General features: G+C 44.8%; 1 protein-coding gene across 1 annotated transcript in view; it reads left to right on the plus strand.

The window, feature by feature from the left end:
- Window positions 1-4696: 4696 nt before the first annotated feature.
- Window positions 4697-19235, plus strand: part of LOC137321744 (protein LYRIC-like) — an 87730-nt gene continuing 73191 nt past the window's right edge. The window contains exon 1 of the mRNA XM_067984347.1: window positions 4697-5186. Coding sequence (XP_067840448.1) covers window positions 4875-5186 — 312 coding nt within the window. The 5' untranslated portion in view covers window positions 4697-4874. The remainder of the gene's footprint in view (window positions 5187-19235) is intronic.

Consider the following 19235-nt stretch of genomic DNA (forward strand, 5'->3'; position numbering starts at 1 on the left):
AGAGAGGGTCCCAGAGCTTTGGCCGTAGATGGCTGAAGGGATGGCCACCAAAGGTGGGGCAAAGGAATTGGGTTTTGTACAAAAAGCCAGAGTTGAAAGAACGCAGAGTTCTTGGAGTATTGTAGGGCTGGAGAGGGAGAGGCGAGGTCATGGAGGGATTTAAACACATGAATGAGAATTTTAAATTTAAGGTGTTGGTGGTCCGGGAGCCAGTGTAAGTCAGCGGGCAAAGAGGTAATGGGTGAGCGAGACTTGGTTCAGGTTAGGATATGGGCAGCAGAGTTTTGGATGAGCTCAAGTCTATGGAGGGTGGAAGATGGGAGGCCAGCCAGGAGAGCATTGGAAGACTCAAGTCTAGAGGTAACATAGGCATGGATAAGGGTTTCAGCAGCAGATGAGCTGAGGCAGGGATGGAGGCAGGCAATGTTACGGAGGTGGAAGTAGATGGTCTTTGTGATGGAGAGGATATGGAGTCGAAAGCTCAGCTCAGGATCAAATAAGATGCTGAGGCTGCGAACAGTCTGGTCCAGCCTGAGACATTGGCCAGGGAGGGGAATGGAATTGGTGACGAAGGAATGGAGTTTGTGGCGGGGGTTGAAAACAATGGCTTTAATTGGAGGATATCGCGACTCATCCAGGACTGGATGTCAGACTAACAGGCTGATAACACAGAGGCAATGGAGGGGTTGAGAGAGTTGGTGGTGAGGTAAAGCTGGGTGTCATCAGTTTACACGTGGAACCTGATGTCATGTCTTTGGATGATGTCACCGTAGGGCAGCATGTCGATGAGAAATAGGAGGGGCCATGGTTAGATCGTTGGGGAACTCCAGAGGTAACAGTGTGGAGACGGGAAGAGAAGCCATTGCAGGAGATTTTCTAGCTACAATTGGATAGGTAAGAGAGGAACCAGGTGACAGCAGACCCACTCAACTGGACAACAGAGAAGAGGCATTAGAAGAAGGTGGCATGGTTGACCGTGTCAAAGGCTGAGAATGACTGCCCTTGACATTGAGGCAACATTCAACAGACTGTGGCACCAAGGAGCCCTAGTAAAACTGAAGTCAATGGGGATCAGGGCCAACGGCTCGAGTCATACCTAGCACAAAGGAAGATGGTTGTGGTTGTTGGAAGCCAATCATCTCAGCCCCACCACATCGCTGCAGGATCTCCTCAGGGCAGCATTCTAGGCCCAACCATCTTCAACTGCTTCATCACTGACCTTGCCTTCATCATAAGGTCAGAAGTGGGACTGTTCATTGATGATTGCACAGTACTCAGCTCCTTTCACAATTCCTCAGATAATGAAGTAGTCTATGCCAGCATGCAGCAAGATCTGTACAACATCCAGGCTTGGGCTGATAAGTGGCAAATAACATTTGCGCCACATAAGTGCCAGGCAATGACCATCTCCGATGAGAGTCTCACTACATCCCCTTGACATTCATTGGCATTACCATCACCAAATCCCCCACCATCAACATCCTGGGTGTCTCCATTGACCAGAAACTCAATTGGGTCAGCCACATAAATGCTGTGGCTACAAGAGTAGGTGAGAGGCTGGGTATTTTGCAGTGACTCACCTCCTGACTCCCCAAAGCCTCTCCACCATCTACAATGCACAAGTCAGGAGTGTGATGGAATACTCTCCATTTGCCTGGATGAGTGCAACTGCAACAAAACTCAAGAAGCTCAACACCATCCAGAATAAAGCAGTCCACTTGATTGGCACCCCATCCACCACCTTAGAGAAACTCGGAGTGGGGCTTGAATGGGCAAAATGGAGGATTTTGAAGGAGAGATAAGAGGAATAGAACAAGGTGAGGTGTGCAGTGGAGAAGGTTGGTGAGACAGGATTATGAGGCAGTTGGGGTTGCTGCTCATAAGGAGGCAGTGATGAGTGCCTCAATGGGGCTCTTTGGAGAATGCCGAGAGAAGCACAAAGGGAAGCTGTGGGCTTATCCAAGAGGGAGTCGAGCCTGGGACAGCGACAGGGAAGTAGGAAGCTCAGGAATAGTGAAGGGTTGGGATAGGTACTTGGGGGGAGAAATTAAAGGAGGCATGAATGGGTAACAGGGAAAAAGGGAAATTGAAGTAATGGGCTGGGGTCAGGTGCAGCACCATGATCCGCATGTGAATGAACATAGAGGAAATTCAGGCTACATAGGCATGGCAAAGATTTTGATAGATATGTCCTGGTTGCAAACAGAGGATATGAAGGAGACCATAAAAGAGAGTCCAAAGTTAAAGTCAGAGGTCCTGTGGTGGGATGAAGCTCATTTGTAGATTAGGTAGGATCAGCTTGGAGCACCGACGAACTAATAACCAGATTTGGAGACAGGTGTGGAGGTGTAACCTAGAAAAAGTTACTTAAAACTTGAAGCAACTGAGTAGCAGAGTAGAATCACAGCAACCGAGTCCTACAGTGTAGTCCAGAGAGCAGCCTAGTCCCGTTGACAGATGAATCCAGGATGAGTCCCTGAAATTAAATTTGAACAGAGATCCAACCGTTGAAAAGAGCATAGTGAAAACAAGAACAAGCAGGATCGGGGATAGGCAATGGGCTCTGCACAGCTAGCTTTAGACTTGTGGCTTGAACTTGTAATTTAGGCTAAATGCACCCATGCACCCACTATTAGAGCCAGGGTATCCTAAGCAGTGAAAAAGAGGAGACTGGGAGAGAAATGGCAAAGGATAGTAATGTATGTTCCTCAGCATAAGCTGCTAAAATGGCTATGCAGACTCAATCTCTTCCAAAGATTTGTGAGGCTCCCTGAACCAGCCATCCAAAAATCGGGGGGTGGGGGGAATGGTTAATGAGCCTAGTGTTCTTCTGCTCACTAGAATCTAGATGACTTTGTATGGTACAATAGCAAGGTCCTTGAAGTCATAAACAACAACATCAACTTGCATTTATGTAGCGCCTTTAACGTAGTAAAATATCCCAAGACGTTTCACAGGAGCGTTATCAAACAAAATTTGATACCAAGCCACAAAAGGAGATATTAAGACAGGTGACCAACAGCTTGGTCAAAGAGGTAGGTTTTAAGGACCGTCTTAAAGGAGGTGAGGTAGAAAGGTGGACAGGTTTAGAGAGGGAATTCCAGAGCTTAGAGCCTAGGTAGCTGAAGGCATGGCCACCAATGGTGCAGCAATGAAAATCGGGGCTGCGAATTGGAGGAGTGCAGAGATTTCAGAGGGTTGTAGGACTGGAGGAGGTTACAGAGACAGGGAGGGGTGAGGCCGTGGAGGAATTTGAAAACAAGGATGAGAATTTTAAAATCGAGACGTTGCCGGACGAGGAGCCAGGGGTGATGGGTGAGTGGGACTTGGTGTGAGTTAGGATATGGGCAGCAGAGTTTTGGATGAGCTCAAGTTTATAGAGGGTGGACGGCATGTAATCATGTTCTGACCACATCCTCAGTTCGTTCTGCTCAAAGTTCAGGACAATTTGGCAATAAGGGGTAAAAAAAATCGCAAAATGGCTGATTTTCCGCTCACTAACATTAATAGCTTGAAAATCACAAGCTGGCAGTGCACAATTTTGTGATATGTGCTCTCATCTGATGCCGGAGGATAGGAGTGGAATTTTTACCCTTAAATTGTATGGCTGGCCTAGGGAATGGAGAAATAACACTGGCGTTCTTCTGAGGTTAAGATTAATACATGCTGGGGTAAGAATTGCTCTGGTCGCTATGTGCAATGACATTGTAAGAGTCATCATAAAGATTTCCTATGGTGGGCATTTCTAGTAAAATTGCAAATGCAAAAGAACATGTTTATGGTTTCACTAATAATATCAATCAGATGAAATCTTCATGTTCATATCTGCAATATCGCCACACATAGCAACGGTGCAATTCTCACTCCATTGTGACGCTGTTTCCAGGTGTAGGCGGTTTGGACTTTCGATAGAGGAATCGTTCTTGTCGGAATTTATGACAGCGCACACCTCCCCGCTGCGGCTCCTCTACGTGGCTCTGTAGCTAATACCAATATCGAAGCGCAAGAAATTTACAGCAAGTCATTTTTGTACAGGAATATAAGATGTGTATATTTTGCAAACTGAAAAAGGCCCTTCAGTAACCAAAGGGAGACAAAGCCTTTCCACATCGCGCTTCGAATAAGGTCAAAATCTTCCAATGTAGCTGTGCCCGGAGGTCTGTTACGGGTTTTGTTTTGAAAACGTAACCCGCGAGACAAAAACATTCCCGTTAAAAGCACATTTGACGCTTGTATTCACATGATCACCTTATGTTTTTCCAAATTTACGGGTGTAATTTGAACACTGCAATTAGGACATAATTCATCTGCTTTGCTCGATGGTGAGACTAATTCCCAGAGCTCAAATGTTCATCCTGTATCTAACAGGCTACAGCAAGCAGCACTATATAAACTGTAATCAATCGCGGGGTGTAATAAATCGAGACAGTCGATTGCAATCGTCCAATCGACGTTGCCATCACGTAAGGCGATGGAAATAGTTTCCCCTTCCCCAAATGGTTATTAATTTTTCCACGAGTTAAACAGTAATAATAACCAACAAACGCTGTAAACACAACTGCCTCCCCCCCCCCCCCTCCCACGGTATTACTACTTGCACTTATCGGGCTACAATCAAGCTTTAATTTGAAATGTGTTTTGAACGATTTGGTCTTTCATGGCCACCGTCACATTTACAGTAGTACGCATAAGTTAAAAGCATTGCAGGAAGAAAAGTTTGTGCAGCCCGTGAAAGTGAAGCTTTGCTTTTTTTTTGTGTGTGTAAGATTCGCAGGCTGCCAGGGCTTCGCCCGCGCGCCCATCCGCCTGGGCTCAGGTTCGGATTTGGAACACGCAGTCCCCGAGCCGTTCCACTCGACCCATTGTCTCTCGCCATGCTCGAGCCGTTAGCTCGCTGGCTGCAGGTGCTGCTGCTGCATGGCAGTGAGTTGCTGTTCGGAGGCGGTCTCTCTGATCCCGCTCTCGTTATTTTGCCCGCGATCGCTCTCAGCCTGCTGGTAGGTGTGGTGGTGCTGGTGCTGGTTGTTGTTGTTTTCGTGCAGGGTCGAGGCCATGCAGCCTCTGTTGCTGCGAGCAGGGCCCTGCCGATCGAGGAGCATTTATTGCTGGAGGAATCAGCGACCGTCTGGAAGAAACCGAGGCAGCACGAAGAGCCGAAGAAGAAAAGGAGGAAGGATAAAGCGAAGGTAAAACTAAAGGGAAGGGTGTGGGGAAATAGGAAATTAGAGAACAATGTGCAACGGATGGAGCTGGTCATTTTCAAAAGCATCAACTGAGCTTCATCCGAACAATACGTGATGGGAGTGTAGCGTCTGCACCGGACCGTTACTTTAGCATCACAAGACACTGGGCAAAAATCAGAGCAACAACAAAAAACAAATCCAGCATTGTGAATCTGTGATGATAGAACTTTCACATATTGGGCCTAAGGGAGATAGAACCGCTTCGGGCATTCGTAATGAGTATAATTAACCGCTAACAATAGAACATCCAGTAAGGAGAGTGGAGTCTTGTGTATTGCATGAATATGTAATCTGTTCTTCCTCCCGTTATATATATAAGCACATCGTGGTTGAAGAGTACACCGCGTAATCGGTTTGTATATAACTTAGTTAATGACATATAAATTGAGTGAACCACATTTTTCCTTTTTTTTTATTAGTATGAGATTGATTCTACAAAAAAAGTTTTCACCTATTAGTACAAACTGCTCCCCCACTCCTTTTTATTCGTACTGGGATTTACTATCGATGAGGTTTCTGCACCTCAGCAGCCTTTAGCTATGTTATATAATTATACATTTTGTGCATGTAGGAAAAGAGATCCATCACATTCAAGACGTCAGTGATCAGAGACATTTTCACTTTTCTGTTGACAGTTTGACCATCGTTAATTATCAAGTTTGAAAAATTCACATTTTCATTCCGAACCGTGCCAAAGGCGGTCAGCGCCTGTAGGTAGTTTTCCCTAGAGAGCTGACTTAAGTTGTTGCTGAGGCTAAATGTCAATGCTAATTTTACCAGGTGCTATATATTTACCAAGTAAATAATCCCGAATTCTCACTTACTTCAAGCACAATAGTGCAGCCCTTGGTGTGTGAGATTGTGATAGACATGTCTTTCACTACTTGCATGTTTACATAGCCACAGATGAGACAGATAGGAAGGCTGTGAAGCTTTTCATGATATTGTGCTCTTGCTCAAGATATGTGGTTAAGTTGGAGAAGAGTTCTCATTTAACTGTACCAGAGAGCAGTTTGCAGAAAACTATTTTAAAAATACAAAACAAGCCAGTAACCGCAGTAATTTAATCAATGCATATTGCACTATAAAACTGTAATAATTAGTTTGCATCTTTGGTGATTTGAAAAATGTCTCCCCCACCACCAATTTCTTCTGTCTCCATTAAAATGAACAAAAGCTTGTCCCCTGACTGCAAACATTATATTTTTTGTTATGATGAATCAGCACTCTATGGTGTGTGCCACTTGTTCACTGGACTGAACCTAAAATCCAAGCTCACCTGAGTTTCAGGGATTGACTCAAACAGAGTTAACTAAATCCTTGCTGGGCTGGTTAGGATATGAAAACATTTTTATTTGTAATCCCAAACTGTATTATAAAACAGCTGTATGATTTAATTATGGCTCTAACCAATAATTTTTAATTAAAGTACCAGTGGAATGCCTATTTTGGTACTTTACAACAACACTTTTTATAGTGAATATTTATGCCCCTCAAGCTAAGTGTTTTCTGTTTTGGCATTTAATATAGGTATCAGCCACTCCCAAGTTAGGCATAGGATGGCTTATTGCAGAGTAAAGCGCGATCTCCACTGCCCCCAAAAATGCACATCAACCCCAGCTCATAAGAGCATCCAGTACTGTAACAGTGAGTTTTTGCTGCCGCGTGGAGTGGTTGAGGCGAATAGCATATGTGCATTTAAGGGGAAGCTAGATCAGTACATGAGGGATAAAGGAATAGAAGGACACATTGATAGGGTGAGATGAAGTAAATAGAGTGGGAGGAGGCTTGTGTGGAACATAAATGCCGGCATAGAAAACTATTTTCCGAGTGGCCTGTTTCTGTGCTGTAAATTCTGTGTAACTTACCACATCTCATATCAGCCACCTTTCTGGACTTTTGTACTAGAAACTGGGCTACGATTGTTTCAAATTTAGTTTACACATGACTCTCACAACTGCTAGAAAAAGAAGACTCATCCTTTTAATATGGATTGAATTTGAAACCTGGCGCCAGAGATGAAAGAGCAATGTGTTAACCAATTGTGCAACCCCGTTGTTTCGTGTTTATAAATCATGATATTTTAAATAAGAGATATGGTGCTACATTATATGCATGATGAGATGGCTGAGCTTTTAAGAGCTCTGATTTCAAAATGGCAGTCCTGGCAATCTTAGAGATCAGGTCAATAAAGTCTCTTTTTAAAACTTTTAGAGATACATATTTTAACACGTTATTTAAATGAGGACAGGTTATTAAATAGGTAAAAAAATAGTGACTTTAAATTATGCATAGTGTTACTTTATCATGGCCAGGAATTTGCATATTTGGAACTACACTTTGAAAGCTGCCCTTCTCCATTAGTATGTGCAACAAAGTAAGAAGAGTGGAATGTAGGCAGTTTTCTCTTGTTCCCAGTGCACAAACCTCCATGTCTGCTCCAGTCCGATCTTCTGGGACTCAAGACTTTTTTTTGCATTTGTTTTGTTTGGGGAGAATGAAGTAGCTTTGCTTCAGAGCAGTGGAATAGTAGAGATACAAGCCTAGTTTGGCTCACAAGTCTTTTTGTACTGGCTATGCATTCATTTATATTGTGGAGTTATTGTTGACTCTAACAGTGATCATTTTGCAAATCCTTAGGTGTAAGCATATATGCATGTTAGAATTTTAAGTTACTGCTTGTGGACCAACAGAGAGAAGGGCACATGCAGTGCTTCTAAAATCTTTAGTTAATAGTGTAAATAACTGTTTCCCCACGCACACACGCGCCATATGTCGTACTTTCTCAGCCTCTAGCTACTTTTATCCACTACAAGATGAAACTGTACGATTTTCTTTACAAGCAGAGTGCATGCAGTTAATTGCACCACCACATCATTTGTCTAATCTTTCTTACATTCTACACTGTTTGCTAAAAGCTAATTTATAAAATATAATTGAAAGGTCCTCAACAAGTATGTCTGTAAGAGAGACTTTTTTGTTCTTATGCAGCTGTTTCTCAACTATTTTATAGGAATGTTTTGACTTCTGCTTAACTTCACCGTATCATAATGAGATCATGTAGACAATCATTCCCCACCCCCCCAATAATGGGCCGGATTTTGCTGGAGCGGGGCATCTTCTGTCGTGCCCTGTTAGACTTTTTTCTGCATTCTTCAGCTCCAACATTTTTTTACACCGTCACTTGCTGGAAGTGCGAGCTGATGTGTCGAGGACAACGTGGCGTCTGTGACCTTAGTGAACGACGGGACCAACAGTGTATCTCCTTAATGAGATTTTAAGGATTGAGAAAGAAACAGAGTAACGATGGAGAGGGAGGGTGAATTAGAGTGGGTAGATTAGAATCAAATCAGGTACAGAAAGAGAAATAAAGAGAGGGAAAGAACGTTTGGATTAAGAGAGAGAGAAAAATAGGGTCAGAAAGGAAAAGTAAGGGGCATGACTTTAACCCTGAAGAACAGGTGGGTTGGGGGCGGGGGGGGGGCAGTAAAAATTGTAAAAGTTGGGAGCAGGAACGAGTCCCGGCTTCAACACATCGAAAAATGCGTTTCGCCCAGACACACCTGGGTGCACTTCGGAAACCCGGAAGTCCCACCGGCAATTAAAACTGGTGGGATGACATTTAAAGGGGGAATTAAGATAGTTGAAGTACTTAAATCAATTAAATTTGTGGGAATTGAGGCAGAGAAATTATTTTAACTCTGCCTGAACGTGTTTCCCGTGGCCTCTGAAACATGCCATGGAAACGGAGACGAGTTGCAGCCGGCAGCCATTTGGACATTTAAACCAGTGATTGACAAATGGGGATAAAAGGTGAGTTTTTGCAGCAGGACAAGCAGTTCTCTCAGACAAACCTTTGGATGGAAGTTCTTAGTGTTTAGCTTCAGATTTCTTTGTTCACACTCAGAATTCTTCTGTTCAGACATATTTGCCTGCATTTTGGACCCCCTCAAACCGACACCATCAGGATGGGGGGGCACAATGGATGTATTCAGCACTACATCTGAGGAGGAGGCACGGCATGCAGTTCTGGGAGTTGCAGCTCCACAAGACAGAGGTGCGCCACAGGGATCTGCAGAAAAGCAGAGAGGGGAACAACGGAGGGGCCGACGTTGCAGGAGGCAGTACCCCCGTGAGAGGATCTACAGGAAGAGGCTGAGCTTCCTGGACCTCTGAGGAGCAGTGCCTACCGCTTAGATTGTGTCGCCAAGTGGTTGCAGAGATCTGCAGGCTCCTTCGTGCAGAGCTGCTCCCAGCTGGGCCTGGTGGCCATGCATTGCCTGTCGCAGTTAAAATCACCACTGCCCTCAACTTCTTTGCCTCCGGATCCTTCCAGGACGCCACCGGTGACATCACCAGGATCTCTCAGTCGTCTGTCCATAAGTGTATACGACAGGTCACAGATGGCTTGTTTGCCAGGGCATCCCACTACGTCAACTTCCCCATCGCCGACATCGGCCAGACTGAGAGGGCAGTGGGTTTCCATTCACTGGCTGGCTTCCCACGGGTACAGGACGCAATTGATTGCACACACGTAGCAATCCGAGGACCTGCACATGAGCCAGGACTGTTCATCAATTGAAAGGGATATCACTCCATCAATGTGCAGCTGGTTTGGGATCACCGGAAGAGGTTGCTGCAGGTGTGTGTCAAATTCCTGGGCAGCTGCCATGATTCCTTCATTCTGCGCGCATCCAACATCTCGGCCCCTCTTCCACGCACAAGACACACTTAAGGGATGGCTCCTTGGAGACAAGGGATACCCCCTGCAGACGTGGCTCACGACACCTGTGAGGAACCCCACCAGTGAGGCACAGAAGCGGTACAATGACAGTCACATCACCACCAGGTCCATCATTGAACAAGCCATAGGACTGCTGAAGATGCGCTTCTGGTGTCCGGATCGATCTGGGGGAGCCCTTCAGTATTCAACAGCGAGGGTGTGCAGAATAATACTCGTGTGCTGCGTCCTGCACAACATCGCTCAACAGAGAGGGTTACCAATGGATGAGGTCCCAGCCGTTCCACAAGCAGCTGCACCTATCATCAACACTGAAGAAGAAGAGGAGGAGAAGGAGGAGGACGACGATGGGCGAACCATTGGTGAAGCAGCATCTCATCTGGCTGCTTGTCATGCCAGGGAATGACTCGTACTTGATAGATTCTCATAGGGAGAAATGCAAAGTGGCTATAGCCAAGTACTCAGACCACCTGTAATGACCACCACAACCACAACCCCCCCCCCCCACCCAAAGTTGCACAAAACAGTCATACAACGACACATACACCCATTGCATACGCACCCAATGGGTGGCATCAACTCGCCTTTCATGAACAACCACATGTAAGGGCACTTTCACAAAAGAGACTCAAGAATGGGCAAGACTTGGCAGTGATGGTGAGAATCATAACATTTAATGTGTTGTTAACATAAACCAAACAGAAATGAAAAACATGACAGTCTGTCAGACACGTTTGTGCACATCCTCGGTGATTTTTTAAAAATCACCGAGGATGTGCACGAGGCCAGCATTTATTGCCCATCCCTAATTGCCCTCGAGAAGGTGGTGGTGAGCCGCCTTCTTGAACCGCTGCAGTCCGTGGGGTGACGGTTCTCCCACAGTGCTGTTAGGAAGGGAGTTCCAGGATTTTGACCCAGCGACGATGAAGGAATGGCGATATATTTCCAAGTCGGGATGGTGTGTGACTTGGAGGGGAACGTGCAGGTGGTGTTGTTCCCATGTGCCTGCTGCTCTTGTCCTTCTAGATGGTAGAGGTCACGGGTTTGGGAGGTGCTGTCGAAGAAGCCTTGGCGAGTTGCTGCAGTGCATCCTGTAGATGGTGCACACTGCAGCCACAGTGCGCCGGTGGTGAAGGGAGTGAATGTTTAGGGTGGTGCATGGGGTGCCAATCAAGCGGGCTGCTTTATCTTGGATGGTGTCGAGCTTCTTGAGTGTTGTTGGAGCTGCACTCATCCAAGCAAGTGGAGAGTATTCCATCACACTCCTGACTTGTGCCTTGTAGATGGTGGAAAGGCTTTGGGGAGTCAGGAGGTGAGTCACTCGCCGCAGAATACCCAGCCTCTGACCTGCTCTCGTAACCACAGTATTTATATGGCTGGTCCAGTTAAGTTTCTGGTCAATGGTGACCCCCAGGATGTTGATGGTGGGGGATTTGGCGATGGTAATGCCGTTGAATGTCAAGGGGAGGTGGTTAGACTCTCTCTTGTTGGAGATGGTCATTGCCTGGCACTTATCTGGCGCGAATGTTACTTGCCACTTATGAGCCCAAGCCTGGATGTTGTCCAGGTCTTGCTGCATGCGGGCTCGGACTGCTTCATTATTTGAGGGGTTGCGAATGGAACTGAACACTGTGCAGTCATCAGCGAACATCCCCATTTCTGATCAAGGTCATTGATGAAGCAGCTGAAGATGGTTGGGCCGAGGACACTGCCCTGAGGAACTCCTGCAGCAATGTCAAATGATTACAGAACCTTCACCTTTCTCTTCCTGCTACATGGTGCATCCCATGTGGCTGCAGCAGAGGTAGTGGCAGGTTGCTCAGATTCATGCCTGGACTGCTTAGATGCTTTCGGCCTACAATCCCTGGGTTTTGGAGCCCGTGAGGGCCGCTCCAAAGACTGTCCCACCTCCACCTGTGCAGGGGCAGACTCGACCATCTGGAGAGGAGGCAGCATTGCGAGTACTGGTTGCGGGGGGGCCGCAATGGGTGAAACGTGGGAGCGCTTTGAGTGGCGTCCCCACTTCCATGTCCCCTTTCACCATAGTCCCTCTCCTGGGCCACATCACTCCTACCACTCTGCTGGACAACAGTTTGCAGGACATGTATGATGCCTTGTTAGGCCAGTGCGAATATATCTGTCTGCCTGTTTAAGGCAGCAGAATGTAGTTCGCCCTGAGTCCGCACGGCTGTTGCCAGGGCCTGAATGGACTCATTTGTGAATCGTGAAGCTCAATGGAGGATGCCATTCTCTCCATAGCAGACATTCCCGCACTTATCTGCACCACCAATCCACTAGCGATGGAGTTGGACTCCTCCATCCTCTCCGCTATTGTGGTGAGTGTGCATGGCACGTTTTCCACTCCCTCGCAAAGTTGCTTCTGTACCTCCATCTTCTCCTTCTCAAGGATGGCCCCCGGGGTTCAGCATCTGTGCCAAGCTGAGCAGAGCTTGGAGAGGAGTGCGCCCACCGACGCGGACACTCCACAGCTGTCCCTGCCACCAGTGTCTGCTCATGCTCACTTGCGTGTGGTGACTCACCAGGTGACAACCCAACAAACTCACTGATAGGACCCACTGAGGTGTGAGTACCTGCACTGGTGGATGGCTCACTAAGATGTGACAGTGGCCCCTCAAAGGCAGGGAGCCCCTCTGAGGAATCGCCCTCGACCACGTTTTCGATCCGTGATGTCTCTGGAAGAGAACATACAGCAATATTAATAATCATCGCAGAAGTAATGATGCAATGAGTATACTGAGGTGTGCAACAGATCAATCATTGAGAACATCAATCCATGTTCTGTGCGAGGGATGCTAAAGTTCTGTCACCTGACATTTGCGGGATGCCAGTCTCGGCATCTCCTGCGGCCCTGCACTCTACCGTTCAGCTTATATCCATGGTCTCCTCATCCACCTCTATAAGGGCCACGATTTGTGGATGACCCCCTCCAGTCCTCGTCCTCGCCCTCTCCCTTGCATTTTGCGCTCTCTTCTCCTACAAGGGGAGAAAGTGTGAATGAGTAAAGGTGATGTGGTCACCCGATGGATCCATTGCTTTGGGTCAGGATGACAGTGCAGCAGATGCATCAGAGGCTGACTATCAGACAGATTGCTCACATTACATCAGGATTGGAGTGACTGGGAGAAGTGGGTACACAAATGGGGAGGGGTGGGGAGAAGAAGTGCACAGAAAGTGAAGGTGAGTCGAGACTGAGCCTTAAGTGATGTGAGGAGTGATGTGATGGAGTAGGCTTCGCAAGGTAGTGTGAGGGGGGGTATTGTTCACCGTGGAACGCAGGTCAATCAGTAACTGTACTCACTCTTCCTGACCTCGTTAAGTCATTAAATCTCTTTCTGCATTGAAACCACGACCGGGGCACCGTGCTTCTGCTGCTCACCTCGTCCGCCACCTCCAGCCACGACTTCTTGGTGACACGACCAGGTTTCTTGCTGCGGTCTGCTGGGTACAGCACCTCCCTCCTGCTTCTTACTGCACCCAGCAATGCCTGCAGGGCGGCATCGAAGAATCTAGGTGCTGGTTTTGCTCTACGACGTTCTCCACTCATTTTTTCTTCCTTTCTCCTTCCAAATGCATTGCTGGAGTGGCCCTTTAAATAGTGGGTTTTAAATGAGTCATGCAGGTGCACAGTCCGCCCGCTGCACAGCTTGAAGACGCGAAACCCGGAAGCTGAGTTAATTGGCTCCAATTGAATCACGATCGCACGGGAAACAGCACACTTTTTTTCTCCGGGTTTCCCACCCGATTATTGATCCCCCCCTGCTGAGAACCCGCCTCCAAGTTAAAATCATGCCCAAGAATTTTTTTAAAAATTGACATTTTTATAATCTCAAACAACAGTTGATTACATGCAGCAATGAGATTGAACACTTTAAATTGTTCTTAATATGGCCAGAGAGGTTGATTGGAATTGCATTAATTATTATCACATCGTTAGAAAGGTACTTACGCTCTTAATTGCCAGGCTTAACTTTCTGTGGTGAGCTTAATGGGCAATTAATGTGCAAATATAGCAAGTTCTTAAACATAATGGGGAGGCGAAGGGTGAGATGCTGTTTGTACAAAGCAAATGGCACCATGGCATAAATCAACCAGCAAGTTCTGAAGATTCGCAACTCACAGTGTATCTCTTAATCCCCTGAACTTGCTGGCCGATTTGCATATTAATAACGGCGTGCGTCGTTAACACGCTGTTATCTTTCCAGCAAGATCCAGCCCAACATGCTTTCAAATCAAACTTAAGATACAACTCAATTTGAGACCATCTATAATTTATACACTGGTTACTACTGATTGTAAAAAAGCCCATCAGCTACAATAATTAAGTTCTACCTGTAACACCCAAGAAGAACCACCCAAATGGCATTTTATAAAAGAAAGCCAGCATTCAGACAGTGGTATTCTCTCTGGAAGTAGGCGTACTATACCAATGAAAAGAACAAATGGCTGTTTTTGACTTTTCTAATCTTGGTGGTTTCTCAATTTACAGCTCTTTACCATTGGTTTCTTTCTAGACAATTTTACAACACCAAGTTATAGTCCAGCAATTTTATTTCTGGAAATAAAATTGCTGGACTATAACTTGGTGTTGTAAAATTGTTTACAATTGTCAACCCCAGTCCATCACCGGCATCTCCACATCATTTCTTTCTAGAGACTTTTGTCCTGATGTGACAGCTCTTGTTTTAACAGTACTGCTGTTGTTTCTCACTATAGTTTGAATGTGTGAATGCCTAATTATCACATGGATTATGCAAATAAAAATAGAAAAATGGCTTGCATGGGATTTTACAATCTCCTTTCTCTAAACAATCCTTTTTCCTTTATATATTAAATGTTACATTTGTTATTGAACTCCCTTGAGCCTTCAGAATATGCAGCTCTCTTCCTTTACACAAGGTTAGCAAAAACAATTTTCTCCAATTTCTGCTGCTGAATGTTGTAGAGCTAGAACCATAGCACACCTCTTAATTTGTAATGTTTGCAGAATAAATTATTTTAAAAGATTACATTTAAACATTATTATGTACATATTGTATTGGGAAAATAAATTGGCTTAGCCACAATTTTCTGCTACACTGTGCATTGCTATTGCACATAGCTTCAAAATATTGGCGAAAATTACACTTTGAAGATGAACTTGAATATTTTTGTGTTTAACTATAGAAGTCTACTGAACATATCTATACTTCCACAATACTGTTTAGTCTTCTATGTTTTAGTATTGTAGGAAATCATTGCAAAGTTTCCTTTTAAAAATTTACATTAAGCACTTTAAAAAAAATAAAAATTATGTGTTTTTGTGAAAAAAATTTCAGTGGTGCAGAGAAAAAAAATGAATATAATTAAAATAAACAGGTAGCATAATGCAAAATCTTCTGAGAACAAGGCAACAATAGTACTGGGCGGACTATTAGGAAGCAGAGATGCAGTAAGGTAGCAGCAGTAGAAAACATAAGAAAGCATGTGGAAGAAACCATTTGGTCAAACAAGCTCACTCTTCCCATGGATCATGGTCAGGAAATTCTTTGGAGCTGCTCCCGTTCCGCCACCGTACGATTGTTGTAAGTGCACGCAGACCCTCTTTATGCCCATAAACGGGGTTTCCGATGCTTTCCCTTTGCACTTACGCGGTGGACCGGGAGCAGTGCCGAGGAAATTCCCAGCCCATGTGAAATTTACCCTATCATGAAATCTGCCTCACCCATCAAATCTCTCAGATATTCATCTGTGCTCATCCCTCTGGCCTACTGTTCTCCACAGACAACACACTCCCCTTCCCTTTATTCCTCTTCTCCTCTCCATGAACCCCAGTAACATAGGAGCCAACATCTCTGATGGAATTTTTTAATCATCTCATCCTAACCCTTTAAATTCTAATCCTGTTCTCAGCCAGATATTTATCAGCTCCTTTTTGAAGAAGGTAATTGAGAAATTATCAGCTGCTTTTTCCGAGAGTGTGTTCCACATGTCCACTATCCTGAGAGAAAAGTTCTATCTAATTTCTTGTCTCACTCAAGGCTTGTTAATCTTAAACCTACATCCTCTTGATCCCAATGCTCACAGATTAAAACAGTTACAAATCTGGATCGTGTTTCCCCCTCAATTTTCTTTTCTCCACTGAAAACAATTTCTGCTTTGTTATACTCTTTTCCTAACTTAGAGCCCTAGGCCTTAGAATATTAATGTTGTTCTTCTCTGAACCTCCTTCAACACATCAGTGTACTTTTGAAGAAAAGAGGCCCAAAACTGTGCACGATATTCCATTTGTGGTCTTAGCAGTGACCTACATAAGGTCAGAATACCTTGTTTTGAAATTATAGTCAAACATCTTTGAGATGGATCCTATTACCTGTATTTGATTATCTTCGTTGAAGACTTTAGCAAAGTGTACACGTGTTTGATGTTTCAGTGTGTTTTACTGTACATTTATCTACATTAAAATCCATCTGTCAATCATTAGACCATCTGCTTAATTTAGTCCAAATCTCTTTGAATGCTGTTTACCTTTCTTATATTGGAAATGTGCATGTGTTCATTCCAAGAAAATTGTTACCTATTACTTATCAAATTACTGACCTATTGTCTCAAGCGTTGTGCTTTCTAAAGTTGTGTACGCGTGCATTTCTACACAAGTTGCCATTAAGATCTTCTACCTAGGTTTTGGTTCTGACAATCTAATTTCCTCTTATATCTGTGCTGTATTTGATGGCTCACCCTTTCCTGACTCTCCATTAACTCAAAGGTTCTCTGAGCAATCTCTCTTCCACTCTATTATTCCTCAGGCTTCATCTACCTGTTCTGGTGAGTTCAGGTAGACATTAAAGATCCAAAGGAAAAATGACAGGGGATCCTGCTGGTGGCCTGGCTAACACACCTTCCTTAACCCACGCCACCAAAACAGGTTGACTGGTTAGTCATCTCATTGTTGTTTATGAGATCTTGCTGTGGTCAAAAGGGTTGTTGCATTTGTCGACCTAACAAAACTCACTGCATTTCAATTTAATTCAATGCTTTGAGATGTTTCGGAGAGACATTATAAGATGCTATATAAATGCAAACACTTTTTCTTTCCATACCAATGATTTCCTCCACTCATCATCTAACCCCATCCATCCACTGCTTTGGATGATTCCCTTCTACATCATTTCCCATCTTCAAATTGCATGTCCTCAGTGCGCAGAAGCTTCATTCTTCTTGATGTGCAGTGGTTGAATCGCTATATCTAGATCTTCACCATGCTCTTGAATGAGGTACTTAAAATGTTTGTTTTAATCCTTTAAAGAAGAGATTCTTATTGTCTTTCACAAATCCAATTAACAGCTGCCACATCTTATTCTTAATGGCTCCATTATCATCTATTCAGTACCAGTGACATAGTTAGAAAGAGGGATGAGGTCCTGCAGGCAGATTTTAGGGAGCTAGCAAAGCGATTAATAAGCAGGACCTCAAAGGTAGTAATCTCCGGATTACTCCCGGTGCCACGCGCTAGTGAGTATAGCAATAGGAGGATAGTGCAGATGAATGCATGGCTGGAGAGATGGTGCAGGATGGAGGGGTTTAGATTCCTGGGGCATTGGGACCGGTTCTGGGGGAGATGGGACCTGTACAAGCCGGACGGGTTGCACCTCAACAGGGCTGGGACCAATATCGTCGCGGAGAGGTTTGCTAATGCTGTTGGGGAGAGTTTAAACTAGCTTGGCTGGGGGATGGGAACCTGAGCTTAGATTTAGAAGGGAAAAAAGCAGAGCTGGAAATGAATGGCAGAAAATAGACAACAAAGGTGTTTGGCAGTACTTAATGATATATGCTTCAATGCAAGGAGTCTACTGAATAAGGCAGATGAGCTGAGGGCACAGATAGACTCGTGGAGGTATATCATAGTTATTACTGAAATATGGCTTAAAGAGGGGCAGGAACGGCAGCTCAACATTCCTGGTTACAGGGTTTTCAGATGAAATAGAGAGGGATAAAAAAGGAGGGGGGGTTGCAATATTGGTTAAAGAAACAATTACAGCCACGAGGAGAGATGGTATGTTGGAAGGATCATCAAATGAGGCCATAAGGGTTGAACTGAAGAACAAAAGGGACAATTACACTGCTGGGAGTGTACTATAGAACCACAAACAGTCAGAGGGAGATAGAAGAGCAAATACGTAGGTAAATTTCTGAGAAGTGCAAAAACAATAGGGCAGTAATAGTAGGGGATTTCAATTACCCTAATATTAACTGGGATACAATCAGTGTAAAAGGTATAGAGGGCGCAAAATTCTTAAAATGCATTCAGGGGAATTTTTTTAGCCAGTACGTAGCAAGCCCAACAAGAGAGGGGGAAGTTCTGAACATAGTTTTAGGGAGTGAAGCTGGGCAGGTGGAAGGAACATCAGTGGGAGAGCATTTTGGTGGTAGTGATCATAATTCAGTTAGATTTAGCATAGTTATGGAAAAGGACAAAGACAGACCAGGAGTAAAAGTTCTCAATTGGGGAAAGGCCAATTTTACTAAGCTGAGATGTGATTTAGCAAAAGTGAACTGACTTGATTGACTAACTCGATTGAATTTTTTGAGGAGGTAACTAGGAGAGTCAATGAGGGTAGCGTGTTTGATATGGTCTACATGGATTTTAGAAAGGCTTATGACAAGGCCCCACATGGCAGACTGGTCAGAAAAGTAAAAGCCTATGGGATCCAAGGGAAAGTGGCTAGTTGGATCCAGAATTGTCTCAGTGGCAGGAAGCAAAGGGTAATGGCCGACGGGTGCTTTTGTGACTGGAAGGCTGTTTCCAGTGGGGTTCCACAGGGCTCAGTACTAGGTCCCTTGCTTTTTGTGGTATTTATCAATGATCTAGACTTAAATATAGGGGGCATGATTAAGAAGTTTGCAGATGATACAAAAGTTGGCCGTGTGGTTGATAGTGAGGAGGAAAGCTGTAGACTGTAGGAAGATATCAATGGACTTGTGAAGTGGGCAGAAAAGTGGCAAGTGGAATTCAATCCGGAGAAGTGTGAGTTAATGCATTTGGGGAGGACAAACAAAGCAAGGGAATACACAATAAATGGGAGGATACTGAGAAGTGTAGAGGATCAGAGGGACCTTGCAGTGCATGTCCACAGATCCCTGAAGATAGCAGGACAGGTTGATAAGGTGATTAAGAAGGCGTACGGGATACTTTCCTTTATTAGCCAAGGCATGGTATATAAGAGCAGGGAGGTTGTTCTAGAACTGTACAAAAC

Source organism: Heptranchias perlo, chromosome 5, assembly GCF_035084215.1.
Source record: "Heptranchias perlo isolate sHepPer1 chromosome 5, sHepPer1.hap1, whole genome shotgun sequence".
Taxonomy (NCBI): Eukaryota; Metazoa; Chordata; class Chondrichthyes; order Hexanchiformes; family Hexanchidae; genus Heptranchias; species Heptranchias perlo.